General features: G+C 40.6%; 1 protein-coding gene across 5 annotated transcripts in view; it reads left to right on the top strand.

The window, feature by feature from the left end:
* Positions 1-21,517, top strand: part of PSD3 (pleckstrin and Sec7 domain containing 3) — a 418,976-nt gene that overhangs the window by 282,546 nt on the left and 114,913 nt on the right. For all 5 annotated transcript variants that reach the window (XM_029066223.2, XM_039912019.1, XM_029066224.1 and 2 more), the window contains one exon: positions 17,728-17,771. In XM_029066223.2, the coding sequence (XP_028922056.1) occupies positions 17,728-17,771 (44 nt within the window). The remainder of the gene's footprint in view (positions 1-17,727; positions 17,772-21,517) is intronic.

Raw genomic sequence — 21,517 nt, forward strand, 5'->3', positions numbered from 1 at the left:
AGGGGGTGGTGTATTCCCAAGGATCCTGGGCACAAATTGGTGAAGCTTTTTCTGGTGAAAAAAATGTAGTTACAATGCTGCTGAAAGGATGAAAAAAATGGAGTTGGCCAAAAAAGTTGGCTGTTTTTTGCACATTGTGTTGGGCCAGGGTAACAGCTTCTGCCCCTTGGAGCTATGCCTCATAACAGCCACATCCCTTTCAAATCCCATTCCTTCCTTACCCTCATACTCCGCATGGAATGTTGGTGCCTAAGGACAGTAAGGATTCTGGTGGTAGGTATATTGGATTGAGAAATAGATTATATACTTTATTAACTGTGTGTGTTTTCAGTTCACCCACTCTCTTACTGGGGAGCTGTTTCCATAAAAATAAAAATGCATTTGGTTCAAGACCCTACATGATAAGCAACTAATTTTTGCTTTGTAAAAAATACTGGAATAATGTGGGATGCTGAATATGAAAGGCCCTACCAAACTCAATTCCTTCTATTCTGCATTGATTTTATTTGCTATTTATTTCAGATTGTTAGGTTAATGTTCTCCCTCTGTGTGTCAAATCTACACACAATGGCAGCCTGAATAAATCCCTAACATGTCTTGCTGGAACCTGCAGTTCTTGTGGGTGGTTTTCAGATTTAAAAAAAAAAAATGTAATTCCTTACTAGTACTTCATTACCTTCTGGGTTCTCAAACTAAGAATAAAGCTCAGGGGAGGGTTGCCGAATGTAGCTCATTCATTACTGTATGTACGAACATCAAAGTCACTGGGTTACGAAGGGCTTCGATGAAGTTCATATTAAACATTTTGGCCCAGAGTTATTTTTATATGCCTAGAAATATCCATTTAAGCATTCTTTAAACTTTAATATATTTTAAGCTTAGTAAATGCCCATAGCTATTTGGGAAGCCTAATTGTTAGCTGAGTATTTTCACTGGAACAATGTCTTCCTATTATAGATTAGGTCATTGGTAAACCGGCTTCTTCATTTGCTACCTAGTTAAAGAAGTGAAAATCTCCCTAAGTGAGCAGGACCAATTTCATAAGATTTTTGAATATAAGAAGAAAATCCCCATTTGTGTAGATTATACCATGAAATTAGAAATTTATGTTTATATTGAAATTATGCAGATTAATAAAAGTAGTTGTCCAAAATTTGTTTCATTTAGTCTCCTTGATTATATATTTTTTAAAGTGGAATTTCTTTATGGATTTTCTAGGTTGTAACAGCCTTTTTACCAGTAAAACATTAGTTGAACCTTCAATTTTATCAAAATGACCAATTCATAATACGTAGCTATTTGCTACTTACCTCAGTTTTGTAAATGATGCTCAAATGGAGTGATTAGCTAGTCAACTGGGTGTCTAGGCTAATTCCTTCCAAAATAGTTATGAAAAGCCAATAAATAGCTTATTGTTCCTTTGTCTATAAAGCCCATATTGAAAGTTTTATATTTGAAGTATTTGCTCCCTAAAATGACATCCAAACGGAGATTACTGTAATGGAGGAGAAAACAATTCATATAAGAGCCCTGATGAGGTATAAGAATTTTGGAAGAAGAGGAAGATAGTCACTTGACCTGGGTCGAATTTCTTGGGTCCCTCATTAAGGCACCAAAGAGATTCAGGAAGGTAACAGTCCTTAAACAAATGCATATACCTAAGCACAGGCTGTAAGGTAACAGTCCCTTAAACAAATGCATATGCCTAAACAGAGCCTGAAATTTAGGCCCACCTATAGGCCAAACTTCCTAGCTTTCTGTGCTGGTTTCTTAATACCACTACTTCCCAATTTCTGCTCCACAGTATGCAAGTAGATGAGGGCGAGCTCACCTTGTGAATCATGGCATCTTGCCACAATTGTATTACCTTTGTTCAAGCAGGCTCACTGAAGCATATCTGTACACAATGCAAGGTGTGAACGTGCAACCCCGGCTAGCTTGTTTCCGATATTAATAAAGGAAAGAAGTCCTGGAAGAAATCGTTTCTGTTCCCAAGCATGCAAAAATATCACCCCAAGTAATTCCAGTTACCAGGACAACTAGCCTTTTTGAGGTGACCCACCCAGAGATATGCCTGGACCAATTGTGCATAGCTAGGAGGTTACACCAATAGCAGAAAAGAACAAATAGGAAATTGGCTTCTTTGGCCAAATGATTGAACAGGGAACCTCAGGCTAGAGTAAATGGTGTACTGAATTGAAATCAGCAAGAAGGATGATATAGAAGCTGAAGTCACTAAGGAAATCTTTTGGCAATTCCAAAACTCTAATTTATTTAAGAATAAGTGTAGACAAGGTAAAAGTTGAATTTCTACCTGTGTTTTATTTGATGCCAGTTTTATTATGTTAGTGTTGGGTGGAAATCCCTGTGGGTTGTCCTCAGTTAAATGCTATAGTCTGTACCATTTTCTGATTCTCAAATTTTCCCTTAGTTCTTAGCAAAGTAAACTTGTTGTAAAGAAATGCCTATTTAAAAGTTGTATTTCAGTGCAGTGTGGCAAGTTTAAATACATGATAATCAAGTCAGACACAGTCCCTTTCCCACATGTGCTCGGTATCTAAGATAGGCAAAAACAGAAGCATCCCTCTTCTATTGTAAACATCTTCTTCATCAACACTTGCGTACCTACTATTGGTAGAGCACAATATGAAGCACTTGGGAATATACATTGGAGGAAAATAATAGTCTCTGCCCTTGAGGGGCTAATGATCCGAATGCCAGAGAAGACCTAATTACTTGGAGGTGAGTACTTTTGAAATCTCAGTGTTGATGTGCTGAAGAAAATTAGCAGCATCTTGTGTTATGTAGCCGTGTTCCTTAGAGTATGTCTGTCTTTATATCATGCAAAATCGAAGACATGCCTAAAGTACTTTCATTAAAACAGGGCAATGTTTTCTAGTTGCTATGCTGTGGTTCATCAACCGCCTGCTGTGGTCTGTTTTGCTTAAGCGGTGGCTATTAGGAGATGTTTATCTGCTGCAGAGACTTAACCACTGAAAGGAAAGCTTGCCATCTATGAAACAGTAATGAAACTGTTACGTTGCCACTTGAAACTTTCTACAATTAAATTTTGTTCTGTGATAACATCGCAAATAGCATGCAGTAGGGAATTTAAGTGTTTATCTTACAAAGCAATTATTCATCAGTGTGCCCTCTGGGCTCTCCCTATTGTCTTGGATATAGTCCATTTGAAACAATCCAAGTGGTTTGTCTTTGCTTTTTTATTTAAAGTTTGAACATGACCCCGTATTAAGGCTGTAACTGCCATTGTTTCTAAGTCTTGAGATCCACCTTGTTCGTGGTTTGAGTTGCAAAGTCCGCCCTTTCCTCTCCACCCAAACGGCTACCTTACTATTACGGGCTCTCGTTATATCCCGGCTAGACTACTGTGTCAGCCTTCTCTCTGACCTCCCTTCCTCCTCTCTCGCCCCGCTCCGGTCTATTCTTCACTCCGCTGCCCGGCTCATCTTCCTGCAGAAACGATCTGGGCATGTCACTCCCCTTCTTAAACAACTCCAGTGGTTGCCTATCGACCTCCGCTCCAAACAAAAACTCCTCACTCTAGGCTTCAAGGCTCTCCATCACCTTGCCCCTTCCTACCTCTCCTCCCTTCTCTCTTTCTACCGCCCACCCCGCACGCTCCGCTCCTCTGCCGCCCACCTCCTCGCCGTCCCTCGGTCTCGCCTATCCCGCCGTCGACCCCTGGGTCACGTCCTCCCGCGGTCCTGGAACGCCCTCCCTCCTCACCTCCGCCAAACTGATTCTCTCTCCCTCTTCAAAACCTTACTTAAAAATCACCTCCTCCAAGAGGCCTTCCCAGACTGAGCTCCTCTTCCCCCTCTACTCCCTCTGCCATCCCCCCTTTACCTCTCCGCAGCTAAAGCCTCATTTTCCCCTTTTCCCTCTGCTCCTCCACCTCTCCCTTCCCATCCCCACAGCACTGTACTCGTCCGCTCAACTGTATATATTTTCGTTACCCTATTTATTTTGTTAATGAATTGTACATCGCCTTGATTCTATTTAGTTGCCATTGTTTTTACGAGATGTTCTTCCCCTTGACGCTGTTTAGTGCCATTGTTCTCGTCTGTCCGTCTCCCCCGATTAGACTGTAAGCCCGTCAAACGGCAGGGACTGTCTCTATCTGTTGCTGACTTGTTCATCCCAAGCGCTTAGTACAGTGCTCTGCACATAGTAAGCGCTTAATAAATACTATTGAATGAATGAATGAATGAACAATTTTGAATGGATGGGTTATTTATGGGTGGCCATTTTTTTCCAGGACTCATAGAATACTATATGATGCCTTTAAGCCCCTTATTTTTTTTTTTTTAAAGTCCAGCTGCCTCCCATCTTGGCTCTTGTTGCCAGGTCCCATGGTTAAGAAGCACTACTCATGTTTAAGGGGACTTGGGCGGGGAACACCAGCGTTTTACAAGTCAGAGATCCCTCTGGCGTCATGTTCTAGGTTTTGTGGATTTCTACAAAATCTTCTGTTTGGCATGGTCAGGTTGCAAAACACACAGAACATAATGTACATCTGTTACTTCCACATCAGCAATGGGACATTTGTTATTTCATAAGCAATGTCTGTGGCTACTGTAGTTATTGGCCAAAAAAGACTTCTTGTTCTGACCTGCAGATTTAAAAACATTACTCCTCATTTGTAATGTCGCTTGTTACTAACAATAATTAATTCAGTAGCTTTATTTCCCGATTTATTTTTAAAGTACTGGGGATTTTGAGCTACTAGACATCATTATTATCCTGCATGATATGCACACAACTTACAGTTTTTTGTTACATCTGGAGTAGGCTACCACAAAAAGAATAAATCAGGGTTGACAGGTTTGCACTGTGGTTCACCAAGAAGATAAAACACAATAGGTTTTGGGAACCAGAATCTTTGGCAAGCGCTAGCAACCCAAATTTTTTAAAACATGAAAAAGACGTTTTTCTCATCCAGGTTCCTCTTTGTAGCTACAATTCCTTAACTCACTTCAAAAATGCTATCTGAAGACATCTGCTATATTGTTTTTTATGACAATACATTGATTTCAGGCTAATGTGAAAACCCCAGAAGATCCTTTTTCCATGCCAGCTTTGCCAACGTGGTTGAGTATTGGTTCAGGATGGGGAATAGTGAATGGAACAGAGAGGGGATATATATCCAGAAAGGAAAATTTTGTATAGTAAAGAATGTCTAAAGTGACCAATTGTGAATTGTCTCCAGGGAAAAATCAATTAAGATGAAATGCTAGTAGGATGAAGCTAACACACAGGTGTTGGGAATAATACTTTTATTCACTGTAAGAGATCAGACAAGCTCTTCTATTTAAACAGCTTTGCTATGCTTATTGGAAGAAAAGCAATAAGAGTTTTAAAGCATATGGTGGGCCATGAAAATGGATAGAGAATGTAATACCACTAACTTCATAAATATTGATTTAAGTTTAAAATGAAACCTTTCCCATGGCTTCTTTTATTTTCAGTTATTAATTTCTTCAGGCTCCAAACTGTCATAGTTATCCGTTTTTCTTTAAAGAATGTTATTTTGTAAATATAAATCTGATTTGTGTTCTCTTTACTCTTGGATTGGATTTTGAAGACTTATGGTTGCAGTTCTTAAAATTTTTTGCACACAAATAAACACCCAAGGTAGTGTCCTGATTGGCTTCCTGTTGATAGAGTTTTAAATAGGGAGCTAAATCAGGTAGAGTCCCGTGCCCCCCTCCGCCCCCCACAGAAAACACAAACCCCCCAAAAATATATTTTCTCTCATTGCTGATCGCACCATATCAAAAGCTTTTTATATGTTGATTGGATGTTCACTTGATTTCAGACACTTCAGCCCATCCAATTTACCTGTCGGATTTAAGCTCTTAGAGTTTTTTTTCCTCTACAGTGGCAACAGTGGCTCTTTGTAACGCACTCAGGTTTTCTAGCCCTGAAGTAATGGTGACTAAATAGTGCATTTAACAATGTTCTAAAGTAGCTAACAATGGCAAATACAATTTTTTTATCATATAAATCTATGGGGAATATAAATTAGTAAGTTAACATTCTTCTTTTTGCCAACCTTCCGACATAGGAAAATCAACTTAGAATATAAAATGAGTAACAAAGGGTTAAGTCTTCTCCAAATCCACAGGAAAGTCTGGGAAGGCCTATGCTTAGATTCAGAGGACTTTTTTTCTGTTGGGTTTAGAAGGTACAGTGTAGGCTATTGTTACAGGGCAATAGTCACCCTGCTGCGATTCTGGGTAGAATTTATGCAAGAGTAGTCACATTCATTCTAAAACTTCCTCAGAGGGGCTGAAGTGAATTGCACTTCACTGAGACCAAGCAGCAAGAGGTTATCTATCCAGAAAGGAAAATTTTGTATAATAGACTTTATCTGCAAGAAGATGTCTAAAGTGACTGATTGTAAATTGTCTCCAGGAAAAAATCAATTTTAGTAAAATGTTACCAGGATTAGAGCCTCCCTTTGCTTTCTCACTCTTCCATCCTTCTTGGGAAAACGCTGGATTTTAGGCCAGTAAACCAAACTCATAGATGATTGGTGTTGAATTGATAGTAAACAGTGATTATGCTTGGAAAAAGCATTTTTCAATGTTTATGAGACCCTTTTGTCAAGAAGCTTATACCTTAACTTAAAATCTACAACAATTTTCTTGACAAAAGGGTCTCATAAACATTGAAAAATGCTTTTTCCAAGCATAATCACTGTTTACTATCAATTCAACACCAATCATTTAGGAACTCTATTTTAGGAAAAATATAACTTTCCTCAGTTGACACCCTCGACAGTCTAATCTAGGTGCTATAGTGAACAGTGAACAGGACACTAATCGCTCAAAGTAATGGATGAGGAAAAAAAACAACATATTCTAAGTCTAAACATCTCATGCCATCAGGAGAGGCATTTTTCCCGCTTCCTCACAACTACCCATAAAGACACTGGAGATAAAAATACTTAACTGTGAGAATTTAACTGCCCATTTCAAATCCTAATGTTAGAGGCTGCCCAGAGAAACTTCTTGAACAGATGCAGCATGGCCTAGTGCATTAATTCATTCAGTTCATTCAATTGTATTTATTGAGCACTTACTGTGTGCAAAGCACTGTACTAATCACTTGGGATAGTACAATATAACATTAAATAGACACATGCCCTGCCCACAATCAGTTCACAGTCTAGATGGGAAGACAGACATTAATATACATAAATAACAAATATATACATAAGTGCTGTGGGGATAAAGCACAGGCCTGGGAGTCAGAAGGACCTTGGTTCTAATCCAGGCTCTGTGGCTTGTCTGCTGTGTAACCTTGGTCAAGTCACTTCATTTCTCTGTACCTCAGTTAAATGTAAAATGGTAATTGCCGTTAGTCCCATCTGGGACAGAGATTGTGTCCAACCTGATTAGCTTGTATCTACCCCAGTGCTTAGTACAATGCCTGGCACATAGTAAGCACTTAAATACCACAATTATTATTATTACTGCCTCCATCTCATCCCAGAGTTACCTCATCATATGTCCAATTTGAGTCAGATCCATCATGTATTTTTGTAGGCTACTCTGGCAAATTTGGGAAAATATGTGAACATACCAGAATTGGAAATATCCCAGGTGAGCTCATCAGTCTACTTTTCCCCAATTCCCAACTATTCTTGCCTATTTTGCATGTGGATTTTCATGTCTGACTTGGAGTGTGCTCAAAGAATGCTCCATTTAGACCCTTCAACATTCCTGGACTTGTAGTTCCGATGTCCTGGAAGGTAGGATGTGGAATTTAGCTTCCCGACTTAGTCCCACTTTCCACATTGGCCAAGAGTGAAGCAGTGTTCCCTAGTGGATAGATCACAGTCCTGGGAGTCAGAGGACCTGGATTCTAATCCTGACTCTGCCACTTATCTGCTCTGTGACCTTGGACAAGTCACTTAACTTCTCTGTGCATCAGTTACCATATCTGTAAAATGGAAATTAAGATGTGAGCCCATGTGGAATACAGACTGTGTCCAACCTAATTAGCTTGTATCTACCTCAGTGTTTAATACAGTGCCTGGAATGTAATAAGCACTTAACAAACACCATAAAAAAAGGATGGGGAAGAATGCATCAGCTTGGGATCCTATTTTCAATAAAAATAATACTGTCAGCCTACATGTGGCATCTTAAAGTATCTTTCATTTACATATCTATTAAAATGTTTCAAATTGAGCTGATTCCCAATCCCTGATCTATTTCCCTGAAAAAGGACTGTTGGAGCAAAAGTACTTTCTCATCAATATTGTGGCCTCTTTGTGGATTACATGAACCATGGCACATGAACTCCAATGAGGACAGTCCAGCCCTTCTAACTGAACCTGGTTCCTGGCCCTCCCACCTCCACCCCCTGACTCACACTGTTCCTCCAGACCACAACTCTCCCCATATTCAAAGCCCTTCTGAAAACCCAGGTCCTTCAACAGTCCTTCCCTGATGAATTCCCAGCATCCAAAGTTATAAACTTATCACCCATCCCTAGCCCTTATCTCCTTGTGGCCAGGGAATTTGTCTACCAACTCTGTTATATTGCACTCTCCCAAGCATTGAGTACAGAGCTCTTCCCAAAGTAAGGGCTTAATAAATAAATACCACTGATTGATTATACTTATCCATTATGTGCACTTTGTTGATTGTACATTTATTTGTTTTGATTACTCTGCTTGTATTTTTTTTCTGTCTCCTCCATTAGAGTGTAAGCTTCTTTTGGGCAAGGGAAATGTCACTTCCTTGTTTTGAATTACCCAAGTGCTTAGTTCAGTGTCAGTGTATTGTACCCAATAAATGCGCCTTATATGCTATTATTACTGCTACCTACTTCTACTGTTGTGGAGTTCGTGATCCAGGGTCCTGACCAAAAAAAAAAAAAAAGGCATCCACTTCAAAATCATTCAAACCTCAACACGCAAGACCAGAATAGTCTTTTTCTGGTTCTCCATTCCGGACCATTCTGCACTGCTTTCACCCCCAGTTACATGTCACACAGATAAACTTAACCTGGATAATTCTCCTACACAAGGGGTCAATTTTGTGGAGCCATTATTTAAATCGCACTCATCCCCAGTTCCACAGAAGATAATTGTTCATCCAGGTTTAGTGTGCAGGTCAACAGATCCTCATTGAGCTAAGTATATATTTATTAGCTTTACATAATTAGTTATGTTTAAGCAGAAACTGTTTAACATATTGAAATAAAGGAAACTGATAGAAGGCATTTTTATTTGCTCATATGAAAAAGATTCTCAGAGATGAGCCCCAAATAAGGAGAAGTTAAATTAAAGTGATTTTATGCAGTTTCATGTAAGTTGACCTTCACAGTCACTCAGGGACAAATTTTTAGTAAAAAAAAAAAAAGAACCACTGGGATCTTTTGTTCTGATTTTTCTAAGAGATTAAAGGTAAAGTACAAATGGTTTGGAGTATTGCTGGGATCCCAAATTTCAAAAGCAATCCAGAGCTCAGCGATTGTTTCTGATCATTGAAACTTTCTGTGATTGATCCACAATATCCTGCTAAATTCAAAGGACAGCATTCTTATTTATTGTATCTGTATGTTGTGGTTATCCTTTTTTAGCCTCTGGGCATGGTTACAAGAGGATGACAGAAAAATTATGGCTCCTGCCAATGATTTCAGATAATGACTGACATAATGGAAAGAAAGCATTTCCTGACATAGAGCCCACACTCAGAACAAATGCTCTAAAATGTAGATCCAACCTGAGCCCCCAGACTCTATCGGGCAGGAAAGGGCAACACCAGGGGTAGGTGTTTTGACAGTTGGTGATGAAAGACTCAGCCTGCTGATTCTGCAGTTGATGTGGAATCTGTGTCTTCCATTTATAGCTCTGCTTGGGAAAAGAAGCAGTTCTCCTCTGTGTACAGTGCAACTACCACTAAGGCCAGAGTGATCTGCAGAGCCAGTTGTGGCATGGAACCAGTAGGTAGTTTGGAATGTGCTTGCTGGGTATAATCTTAATAATTGTTCTATATGTAACAGTCACTGAGAAAGTTACAGAACAAATTGGACACAATCCCATCCCACACCGGGCTCATAGTCTAAACTCGGGGGAGAATGTGGATTTAATAATCATTTTAAAAATAAGGCAATTGAGGCATAGAAAAAACGTGACTTGCCTTAGGTAACATAGAAGACCAATTAGACTGTACGCCCGTCAAACGGCAGGGACTGTCTCTATCTGTTGCCTACCTGTTCATCCCAAGCGCTTAGTACAGTGCTCTGCACATAGTAAGCGCTCAATAAATACTATTGAATGAATGAATGAACAAGGGGCTGAGCTGAGATTAGAACCCAGGTCGATGAGAACCCTGGTCTCCTGACACACACCCTTTTTAACAGTATTTCTTAAGCACTTGTTAAGACATGACAGGCATATGTTTTTAACAGTATTTCTTAAGCACTTGTTTATCAGGTACTGTTCTAAGCACTGGATAGATGCAAGTTGATCAGGCCGGATACAGTCCCTGTCCCACAAGGGGCTCACAGTCTAAGTAGGAGGAAGAACAGTGCACTCTTGTACTTTTTCCCACTAGGCCTCCCTGCAGCTACCTCCCTTCCCCACACTAACTGGATCAGGATGGGGAAGAGGACAGGAAAAAACAGACTATTCTGGCCAAACTGCAATTTCTGATCACTATATGCAGGATGCCTGAGATTTCTCATATTCAGTCTAGTGCCTCCTCTAGGTCCGCTGATGAAATAGACTGTGGTTGACCTGGTTTACTAATAAATTATTACCAGGATTCCTTGTGTTTTAAGTATACATTCAGAATGACAGGCATCACTGGGGGACATTTGGGAAATGATTCAAAATATTAGTTTTTCCTGTTGACTCTGAGCCTGTTTTAGGCGAAGCATAAAACTCAGCAAACTTGTAGGTTGCAATGGAGGCTGAATATTTTTCTTTTTATTATGATTATTATTCATAATCATAATAACCATAATAAGTGCTCCCTGTGTGCCAAGCTCTGTACTAAGCTTATAGGTGGATACAAGATATTCTAATTGGAAAGGTTCCCTGTCCCCCATGGCACTTACAGTCTAAAAGGGAGGGGAACAGATATTGAATCCCCATTTTGCAGATGAAAAAATCGAGACGCAGAGAAATTAAGTGCCTTGCCCACGGTCACGTGACAGGATTCAGGTCCTCTATCTCCCTGGTCCATGCTCTTTCCACGAGGCCACACTGCTTATACTGTGTCAAATTATGAGTAATTGCAAGAATTTGTTAGTAAACCCAGGAGAAGAAATGTATAGCTTTGTTTTTTAGCTGTAATGTAATTGTCTACTGCTTCTCAAGATGAAATCACTAATAGATGCAAGAGGTCATAAAAATTGATTAATGGCTAACAATATTTAATAGCAGAATGAATTCTTTGTGGAATTGAAGAACATATGCCTGTCATGTATAACCCAAACAGCTTACCAGTCTTTTTCAGAGATAATTTATAGTTTATAAATTTATATTTATTAATATAAATATATTTGATAGTTTATCTTGTTTGTGAAGAGATCCTGTACATTGTACCTATGCATAAAATTTCCATTTTCCATTTCCACATTTTGCACATAAAAGATCATTTAAAGTATGGATTCTTAAAAAGAGTTAATTTTTCTATTGCCTTGATGAATTTTCAGTTTGAAGAAACTCAGTTTGAATTATTCATGGACTGTGCTTTTCATTAAGAAAGTCACAAGTATTTTATTAATATATTTGGACTATTAGAGCTATTTCAAATCAAATTGAATTATTGATCATCAGTGCCCATTTTTATCCATTCAGGGACTTTCTACATATGTACCTGTGCATATGTCATTTAACAGGGATGGGTAAACTGTGGCTCTTAGCAAAATATGGCTCAGAAGGAGGACGACAAGGAGAAGGAGGACTTCTCCGGCCCTAAGTTTCCTCAACTGTAAAATGGGGATTTTTTTGTTTTCCTTCCTATATTAGGCTGTGAGCCCCATGCAGGACAGGGACTGTGTATGAACTAATTAACACATACCTAACCCAATGCTTAGAACACAACTCATAGTAAGCACTAACAAATATAAAGAAAAAGGGGAAGCACAATAATAATTGTGATCAAGTGGTTACTGCCAAGCACTGAACTAAGTACTGGAGTTTACAGTTTACTACAGTCATATCAGGCACAGTCTCTGGCACGTATGGGACTCTCAGTCGAATGTAGAGAGGGAGGAAACTGAGGCACTTATAGGTTAAGTGACTTGCCCAAAGTACCCTGGCAGGCATGTTGGGGAGCTGGGATTAGAACCCCAATTTCCTAACTACCAGCCCCATCTTCTTTCCACTAGGTCACACTGCTTCTAGCTGCTTTCTTCACTTGCTGCACAGCACATGGTGAAAAGCTAGATAACAAGTGCTTTATTGCTTAATTCTTTGCTATGGTGGTGAGCAATATTGTTGTGGTGCTTCTGCCTCCCTGAGCCTCAGTCAGGGTCAGTTGTAGTGACTGACCCCAGCTGCAATTCCTGGTCCAGCTCCCCTTGCTTGTCACCATTACTCACTTTTCATTCATTCATTCATCATTCATTCAATTGTATTTATTGAGTGCTTACTATGCGCAGAGCACTGTAGTAAGTGCTTAGGAATATGCAATTCAGCAACAGATAGAGACAATCCCTGCCCAACAACGGGCTCACAGTCTAAAAGGGGGAGACAGGCAACACAACAAAACAAGTAGTCTGGCATCAATATCATCAAGATAAATAGAATCATAGATATACACACACCATTAACAAAGTAAATAGAGTAATAAATAACATATACAAATATACACAAGTGCTGTAAGGAGGAGAAGAGGGAAGAGCAGAGGGAGGGAGTAGGGGGAATGAGGAGGGGAGGAGGAGCAGAGGGAAAGGGAGGGTTCAGTCTGGGAAGGCCTCCTGGAGGAGGTGAGCTCTCAGGGCTTTGAAGAGGGGAAGAGAGTTAGTTTGGCAGATAGGAGGGAGCACATTCTAGGTCAATAGTAGGACGTGGGCCAGGGGTCGACAGCGGGGCAGGCGAGAAGGAGGCACAGTGAGGAAGTTAGTGGCAGAGGAGCGGAGTGTATGGGGTGGGCTGCAGAAGGAGAGAAGGGAGGTGTGAGGTGTGAGGGGCTAGGTGATGGAGAGCTTTGAAGCCAAGAGTGAGGAGTCCTCCCTTCCTCACCCTGAGTGCCCGCCTGACATTCTGGTTTAAGGAATCATTTTGCATCTGCAGCTTTTGACCTCCTATTTTGGGTTTGCAGTTCATTGGAGGTGTGGCCATCCCTGTCATGTCCAGTACACTAAAATACTCAAAATATATTTTTCAAAACCTTAGTAGGTATGAAAGAATGCCATTTAGGTTTTCCCAGCTCCTTAGTGTTGGTAAATGTAGAGCCTTGTTTCCTCAGACTTGAATCCTCCATCGCCCAAGAAGACACCACAGTAGTCATAGTAGTAACGCCTACTGCCTTTCCACTTAAGGGCTCGAGATTATTCAATCTCCAGACTCATTATGCCCTGGGTTTCTTTACTGAAACCATTCCACTGCAATATAGGAGGCCTCAAATAAGAGCTTGCAGAACAGTCATCAAGTTGCCATTGATTTTCCTAGCTGCAGAGGAATATGCTACCAGCATATTCTACCAGTTGCCATGAGGCAGTGGCACTTCATCTGTGCTTTTCCAGTCACATCATGAATCCTTTTAATAAAACTAGGACTTGGCCATTGCTTACTCTTTTCTATCATTCTTTTTTTTTTACTCTTCCCTTTCTTTTTTTTCCCCCTTATTTGTTTTCCATATCATTTCAACCCCGTTAGATATTATTCTTCATACTACATACTTTTTAAACCTTGTGTTCCTGAGGAACTCTGAAAACTTATATATTCCCTTTCTTTTTTTATTTTTATGGTATTTGTTAAGTATTACTATGTGTTAAGCAGTGTTTTAAGCTCTGGGGTAAATGCAAGTTAATCAGGATGGACACATTCCCTGTCCCAGATAGGGCTCACAGTCGAAATAGGAGGGAGGACAGGTATTGAATCCCCATTGTACAGTTGAGGAAGTAGGTGACTTGTCTAAGGTTTCACAATCAGAAAGTGGCAGAGACAGGATTAGAACCCAGGTCCTCTGACTTCCAGGCCCATGCTCTTTCCATGCTGCTTTCTCTTAAAGCAAAGAAAAGCAATCTCAATTACAGTAACTGAACACTAGAGTTGAACTACTGACAAGGAGATGTTGTTGTGACAGTGATGGCCCATCTGGTCTAACTGAGTAATCAGTGTGGAGTACAATGCCTTTGAGATGTTGATGTGAACAATATGTTCTGTCATTTAAAAAATGATAATTGGAAGCAATCCTTTGGTTGTTCTAGGGTAGAATTTGTTCTAAGGGTGAATAATGAAATACAGAGTTCCCTAGATTTCAATATTAGATACCTTTTCTCTGGGGACAAGCTTTCTCTCTCCAGGAAATTTTAAATTACAGAGATTAGGACTGAGGGCCCTGACTTTTTTTTCCCATTGCAGTTTTTGATCTCAAAGTCCTTTGTAGGGATAAAGTGTTCCATGTATGTAATTGAACACACAATAAGGCCTCTTTCCCTTCTACTACTGGAGCAATACTGTATTCCCACTCCCTTCTGTGTCACCCTTGCATTCCCACACTCAGTCTCACAGCATTTATGTATGTATGTGGAATTCATTTATTTCTATTAGTGCCTGTCTCTCCCTCTAGGCTCTAAGCTCTAGAATATGTCTACCAACTCTGTTACATTGTGCTCTCCCAAGCACTTAGTACAGTGCTCTGCAAACAGTAAGTGCTCAATAAATATGATTGATTCAGCCATGTTGGCATTCCTGAAACCCATGCAATTCTTTTGAGATATGTTTTTCCTCTGTTAATATAATGTTGGTTTCGTTGGTCATTGTTCGTTTCCCCTATGATGACCAAGTATGTACTCTATTTCTCAGCAGTAATAATTATCTCTGATGAGGTTTCCAATTACTATTGAAATGATGCTCTCTTATTCAACACATTCGTGACCATTGGCTGATTGCCCAAGAATTAGCACTTCATTAATTATGAAATCCTGCCTATCAAACAAATAAGTTTTGCTCTTAATATATGGGGTTGTTTGGAGACCTGGGTTTGAATAAGTCATTGCATCTACGGCAAAAAGTAGTTCATAATCATAAGACTCTTCCAGGCAGGGAATTTTATTTTATTTTATTTTTTTACAAAGGGCTCAAGGCTTTTTCTGTCAAAAGTATTTGTTTTTCATTTGCTATCAAAAGGACTGTTGCGTGTATTTTCTTTCACTTGTGCTCTGGAATGCTGGAATTAACATAAAGTGGAGGTTTGGGGTATGGCATTTCGTTGCCTTGTCACCAGCAAAAAGAGTCGGATAAAGAAATTTTACAAAGTGAGCAGTGAAATGGGCAATTGCATATAAGGGCCAAATAATAAATAGACATCATTGATAAACAGCATACACTAAACATATGGTAACAGTAAGTCCAATTCTCCTGTTGTCTGTGTTTATTCTTTTTGGCAAATTAGTCCTCTGGGCTGTTTAGTGTATTGCTAAGCGCATTTTGCCTATGCTGATTAATTGGGATCATTATACACCAAGGGATAAGTCAATATTATGAGGTAGTGAGTGATGGAGGAATCAATGGAGTTTCATGTATAGGCGAGTGGGATCAAGGAAATTTGCCACTTTTCTTTTAATTAGGGAAGGCTTTCTGAAGAAGCTTGGATTTGGGGAGCAGTTTGGGTAAAAGAAGAGGGTGGATATGGATGTATTTCAGTGGGAATCGCTCAGGAAGAAACTTTGTGTAATGAAAACAGAACTAGAACTATTTTATTAAATTGCTATTTCTTTTCTGCACTAAACTGCACTATTGCTGCAACTTTGTGCTGCTTTTACTGTGATTCTAGGGAAACTTACTGGCATGTTTTTCCTAACACTTTGGAATTATATTTAGAGTGAAATATAATTAAAATCCCAGATTGTTTAAACACATCATTCTGCAAATTGGGACACTAATCTGTAAGATGAAGAGGGTTCACCACAAAGGGATTCTCCATTTCTTTACTATTCGAGGATTGATTCTCGCCCTCTTTAGTGCTCTTAATTTCAGCAATAACAATGGCATATTAAGAATGGTTAATTATTTCAATGAATAATCACAGAACCAAAATACATGTCCAAAGATAGAAAATTACAGTCAGTTCTGCCATAATGTATTTTCTTGCTATACATTTTGGCAACAGCAGAATTAGGAAATGTTCTCCTGACAGCACATTTGTCTGGTCACAATAAAATGCAGAGTCTGAAGAAATGGTTGTTTGCATGTGTCCAGGGTCAAACCTGGCCTGGGTCCCGCAACGTAAATTTTCTTTAGTATGGCTTTCTGCAGTATTTCAAACCCCACATTCTAGGGCATATTGTACAAACTTTACATCAGGTTGAGGTTCATTGTTAGGATAAGTAACTCATTGTTGTGTGTTGTGCTTTTAACAACAACCACAACAATAATAATAATAACTGGTTTTTGTTAAGAGCTTGCTGTGTGGCAAGCAATTTGCTAAGCCCTGGAGTTAGGTACAAGATAATCAGGTCAGATACAATCCCTGTCCTACCTGAGCTCATCATCTAAAGGGGAGGGAGAACAGCTGTGTAATCCCCATTTTACAGATGAGGAACCTGAGGCCCAGAGAAGTTAAGTGATTTGCCTAAGGGAACACAGTAGGCAAGTGGCACAGCCAGGATTACACTCCAGGTCCCTTGATTCCCAGATCCATGTTTTTCAATTAAGCCACACTGCTTTTGAAATAGTTTCCTTTTAATTTTGGTATTTTTAATGCCATAGAAAAATGTTCCCAGGACTCCTGTTACACAATGGGTCCACGTATCCTGACTTCTCTTCACTACTTGCTAATCTCCCACTGCCTTCTGGGGAAGCTTTGTGCTCCAGAGCTGGGTGCGATGGGCACCAGTATACCAAGACCAATTATGGAGAAGCAGCGTGGCTCAGTGGAAAGAGCACGGGCTTTGGAGTCAGGGCTCATGAGTTCGAATCCCAGCTCTGCCATTTGTCGGCTGTGTGACTGTGGGCAAGTCACTTAACTTCTCTGTGCCTCAGTTCCCTCATCTGTAAAATGGGGATTAAGACTGTGAGCCCCACGTGGGACAACCTGATTCCCCTGTCTACCCCAGCGCTTAGAACAGTGCTCGGCACATAGTAAGCGCTTAACAAATACCAAATACCAACATTATTAATCTCCAGGAAAAGTGTCTAGGAAGAGTCATAGTTTGCTGACTTCCTCAGTCACTCCACATATTTTGTGGCCTAGTGGAAAGAGCACGGGCCTGGAAGTCAGAGGTCTTGGGTTCTAAACCCAGCCCTACCACTTGTCTGCTAGGTGACCTTGGGCAAGTCATTTCACTTCTTTGTTCCTCAGCTACCTAATATATAAAGTGAGGAATAAGACTGTGAGGTCTGTGTGGGACAGGGAAATTGTCCAACTTTGTTCCCTTGTCCCTACCTCAGTGCTTAGCACAATGCCTGGTACAGCATAAGCACTTAAATACCATAAAAAGCAAACATGAAAATCTAAAATATGACAGATTGAAAGAGTAATTATGTTCTGTTTATTCTCCTTGCAGGCGCTCTACAACTCAATCAAGAATGAGAAGCTCGAATGGGCTGTGTAAGTATATTTTATGGCATTAATTTAGTAGAAGCAAAGACCAGGCTCACACATTTTTAACTTTTTGCAGTGGTGATGGACCTATGGTGTGATCCATTTGAATTTATTTGTAGAATATATTTGTAAGGAATACATAGTGAAACCATCATAAAGAATTCATTAATCATTTCCTAGAAAATGTCTAATCCACAGATAAGGGGTTTATTAGATTGTTGTTAATAATAATAATAATAATTGTAGTATTAAGCGCTTACTCTGTGCCAGGCACTGTACCAAGCATTGGGGTGGATACAAGGAAATCAGGTTGGACACAGTCCCTGACCCACATCGGACTCACAGTCTCAATGCCCATTTTACAGATGAGGTAACTGAGGCCCAGAGAAGTGAAGCGGCTTGCCCCAAGTCACACAGCAAAGTGGCTGATCTGGGATTAGAACCCACAATCTTCTGACTCCTAGATCTGTGCTCTATCCACTATGCCATGCTGCTGGCAAAGTCTCTGCATCATGGTCCAGTTGAGATATCTTCAGACTCTTAGTTTGCTTGACTCCATTGTCTTCCCATTACTCCAAGGAGAGCAGGTTTTGATTTCACAGGGACAAAATGATATTCAATCAATGATATTTCATGAGCACTTACTGTGTGTCCTGGAGATGGACAGTCCAGTAAAGGGCAGTGAGGTCACTGACATGGTATTAGGAAGACTTCCTGTCCGTAGCACTTGAATGATTGTCCACATCCACTACTTCCACTTCCTTTTCCACATCCACTACTTCCACTTCCTTTCCTCCAGTTTTCTCCTTGATCCTCTCCAATCTGGCTTCTGCCCCTCTATCCATGGAAACTGCTCTCTCTAGGGTCATCATTGACCTTCTTGGCAGATCCTCTGCCTTCTAATTTTCTTTGACCTCTCTTCTGCTCTTGATATTGTGGACCACTCCCTTCTCCTTGAAACATTATGTACTGTTGACTTCACAGACACTGTCCTCTCCTGGTTCTTCTCCTAGCTCTCTGGCCGTTCATTCTCATTTGTAGGTTCTTCTTCCGCCTCCCACCTTCCAACTGTGGAAGCCCTTCAAGGCCTAATTCTGGGTTTCCATCTATTCTCCATCTACATCCACTCCCTTGGAGAACTCATTCACTCCCATGGCTTCAACTACAGTCTGTACAGATGATTTCCAAACCTTAATCTCCAGCCCTGATCTTTCTCTTTCTCTGCACATTTCCCCCTGCCTTCAGGATATCTCTACTTGGATGTCCCACCAGTATCTCAAACTTAACACGTCCAAATAAAACTCCTCATCTTCCCACTCAAATTCTGTCCACCCCATGTCTTTCCCATCACTGTAGAGAACAGTACTATCCCCTTTGTCTCACCAGCCTGTAACTTTGCATTATCCTCAATTCATCTCTCTCATTCAACCAACATATTCAATCTGTCACCAAGTCCTCTTCGTTCTACTTTAACAACCTCTGTAAAATCCATCCTTTCCTCCCCATTCATACTGTTACTCTTCTGATCCAAGCACTTATTGTACTGATTCTGCAACTGCATCAGCATCCTGGGCTGACCTCCCTGTCTCCTGACTGTCCCCACTCCAGGCCTATTTCACTCTGCTGCTTGGAACATTTTTCTAAAAAAACCCCTTCTGTCCAGGCCTCCCAACTCCAATGGTTGCCCATCCACCTCTGCATCAAACATATAGTCCTTGCCATCAGCTTGAAAGCACTCAATCACCTCGCCCCTCCTATTTTATCTCACTGACTTCTTACTACAACCCAGCGCACACTCTAAACTCCTTGAACACCAATCTCCACAGTGTACCTGGATCTCATCTCTCTTGCTGCCGGCCCTTGGCTCTGTCCTCCCTCTGGCCTCCGAGATATCTTCCCTGACTAAGCTCTCATTTCCCCTACACCTTATTTGTTCTGTGTTGCCTATGTTCTTGGATCTGTACCCTTTAAGCACTCCACCCCATTCACCCACCCTTAGCCCCCAGCACTCAGGTACATATCTGTAATTTCTTTTAATGTCCATCACCCCCACTGGACTATTAGCTCCTGGTGGGTAGGTTATCTGTCTACCACCTCCCAATCACTTTAGTTTAGTGCTCTGCACAAAGAAAACAGTAAATACCTTGTTTAATGGTATTTAAGTGCTTACTGTGTGTTTAACACTGTTAAACACTATCACTGGGGTAGATACAAGTGAATGAGATTGGACACAGCCCCTGTCCTAAATATGGGTCACAGTCTAAGAAGGAGAGAGAAGAGGAAAACTGAGGCATGGAGTAGGTAAGTGTCTTGCTTAAGGTCATACAGCAGGCATTTGGCAGAGATGGGATTAAAACCCAGGTCCTCTGACTCCCATGCTCTTTCCACTAGGCCACGCTGCTTCTCTTATTTATTGATCAATAACACCATGTGATCTTCCAAAATCCCCACCACAAAGCAGACACTCCTACCCCACATGACTTTCCCATGCCTGTTTTCACCTGTGTTGGTAGCAGTGCCACCAGGACAAGCAGCAGCCCATTGCCATGTTTTTTGTTCGATGGTGTTTGTTAAGCACTTGCTATGTATCGAGCACTTGTTCTAAGCACTGGGATAGATACAAGTTAGGCCAAATACAGTCCCTGTCCCACATGGGGCACACAGTTCAAGTAAGTGGGAGAACAGATATTGAATCCCCATTTTGCAGTTAAGGAAACTAAGGCAACAGAGGAGTAAAGTGTCTTGCCTAATGTCACACAGCAGATAAGTGTTGGAGCAGGAATTAGAACCCAGTTCCTCTGGCTCCCAGATCTGTGCTTTATCCCCTCGGCCACGCTGCTTCCCTGCTTCTTTGACTCCTTTGACCCATTGCCCTTGGTTTCCCACTTTGCTGAATATTTTAGTGGCCCATTGGCAGATGCACCAGCTCTGTGTTGTAGCCGCAATGCTAGTGTGGTAATAGCACGTGTTTTACTGTTCAGAACTGAGAATACTCCTAATGGGTTGGAGTCATCAGAGCTTGGTGTGCCGAATGTAGCCTACTACACCACTGGTCTGCAGCCTGCACCTCACCTCTTATTAATATATCTCTCTCCCTCTAGACTATAAGCTCATTGTAGGCAGGGAATGTGATGGTTTATTGTTATATTGTACTCTCCCAAATGCTAGTATAGTACTCTGCCCACAGTAAGCGCTCAGTAAATATGTCTGCTTTGTGGTGGGGATTTTGGAAGATCACATGGTGCTATTGATTAATAAATAAGAGAATGATTGAAATTTCTTTGAAATATCCTGCCTTTCACCTCATTGCCCAGTCAGGGAATGGTACAAACAGTAAACGTAGCTAGATTTTTCCTTGAATAGATAAACTGCAAGGCAATTCTGGTCTCAGTTATCATCAATAAAGTTTTATGTTTATCAGAGCATTTATGTAAGACTTCAGCATTTGGGCATAGTTTTTTAAAGCCCAGCAACTGAATCAATCTATGATTTTTTTCAGAAGACATAAAGATTTCCTATTGCTTTGCAGACCTCAGATACAAAGGCATGGCTGGAGGACACTCCCTTTTTATCCAAATATTGTGAATATGAGACATTATATGAACACCAAAACATTTCAGCCAATCTTTCGTAGCTGTGAAATTGTTTGTGAATGTGTCATGGAAAGCAAAAGCATTTGATTTGAAATTTTCCGGAGAAATATACCTATTCTTGGTCTGCCAGGATAAAACAGTGCCTCAACAAAGCATTTA

The sequence above is a fragment of the Ornithorhynchus anatinus genome, chromosome 5, assembly GCF_004115215.2.
Source record: "Ornithorhynchus anatinus isolate Pmale09 chromosome 5, mOrnAna1.pri.v4, whole genome shotgun sequence".
In the NCBI taxonomy this organism is placed as follows: Eukaryota; Metazoa; Chordata; class Mammalia; order Monotremata; family Ornithorhynchidae; genus Ornithorhynchus; species Ornithorhynchus anatinus.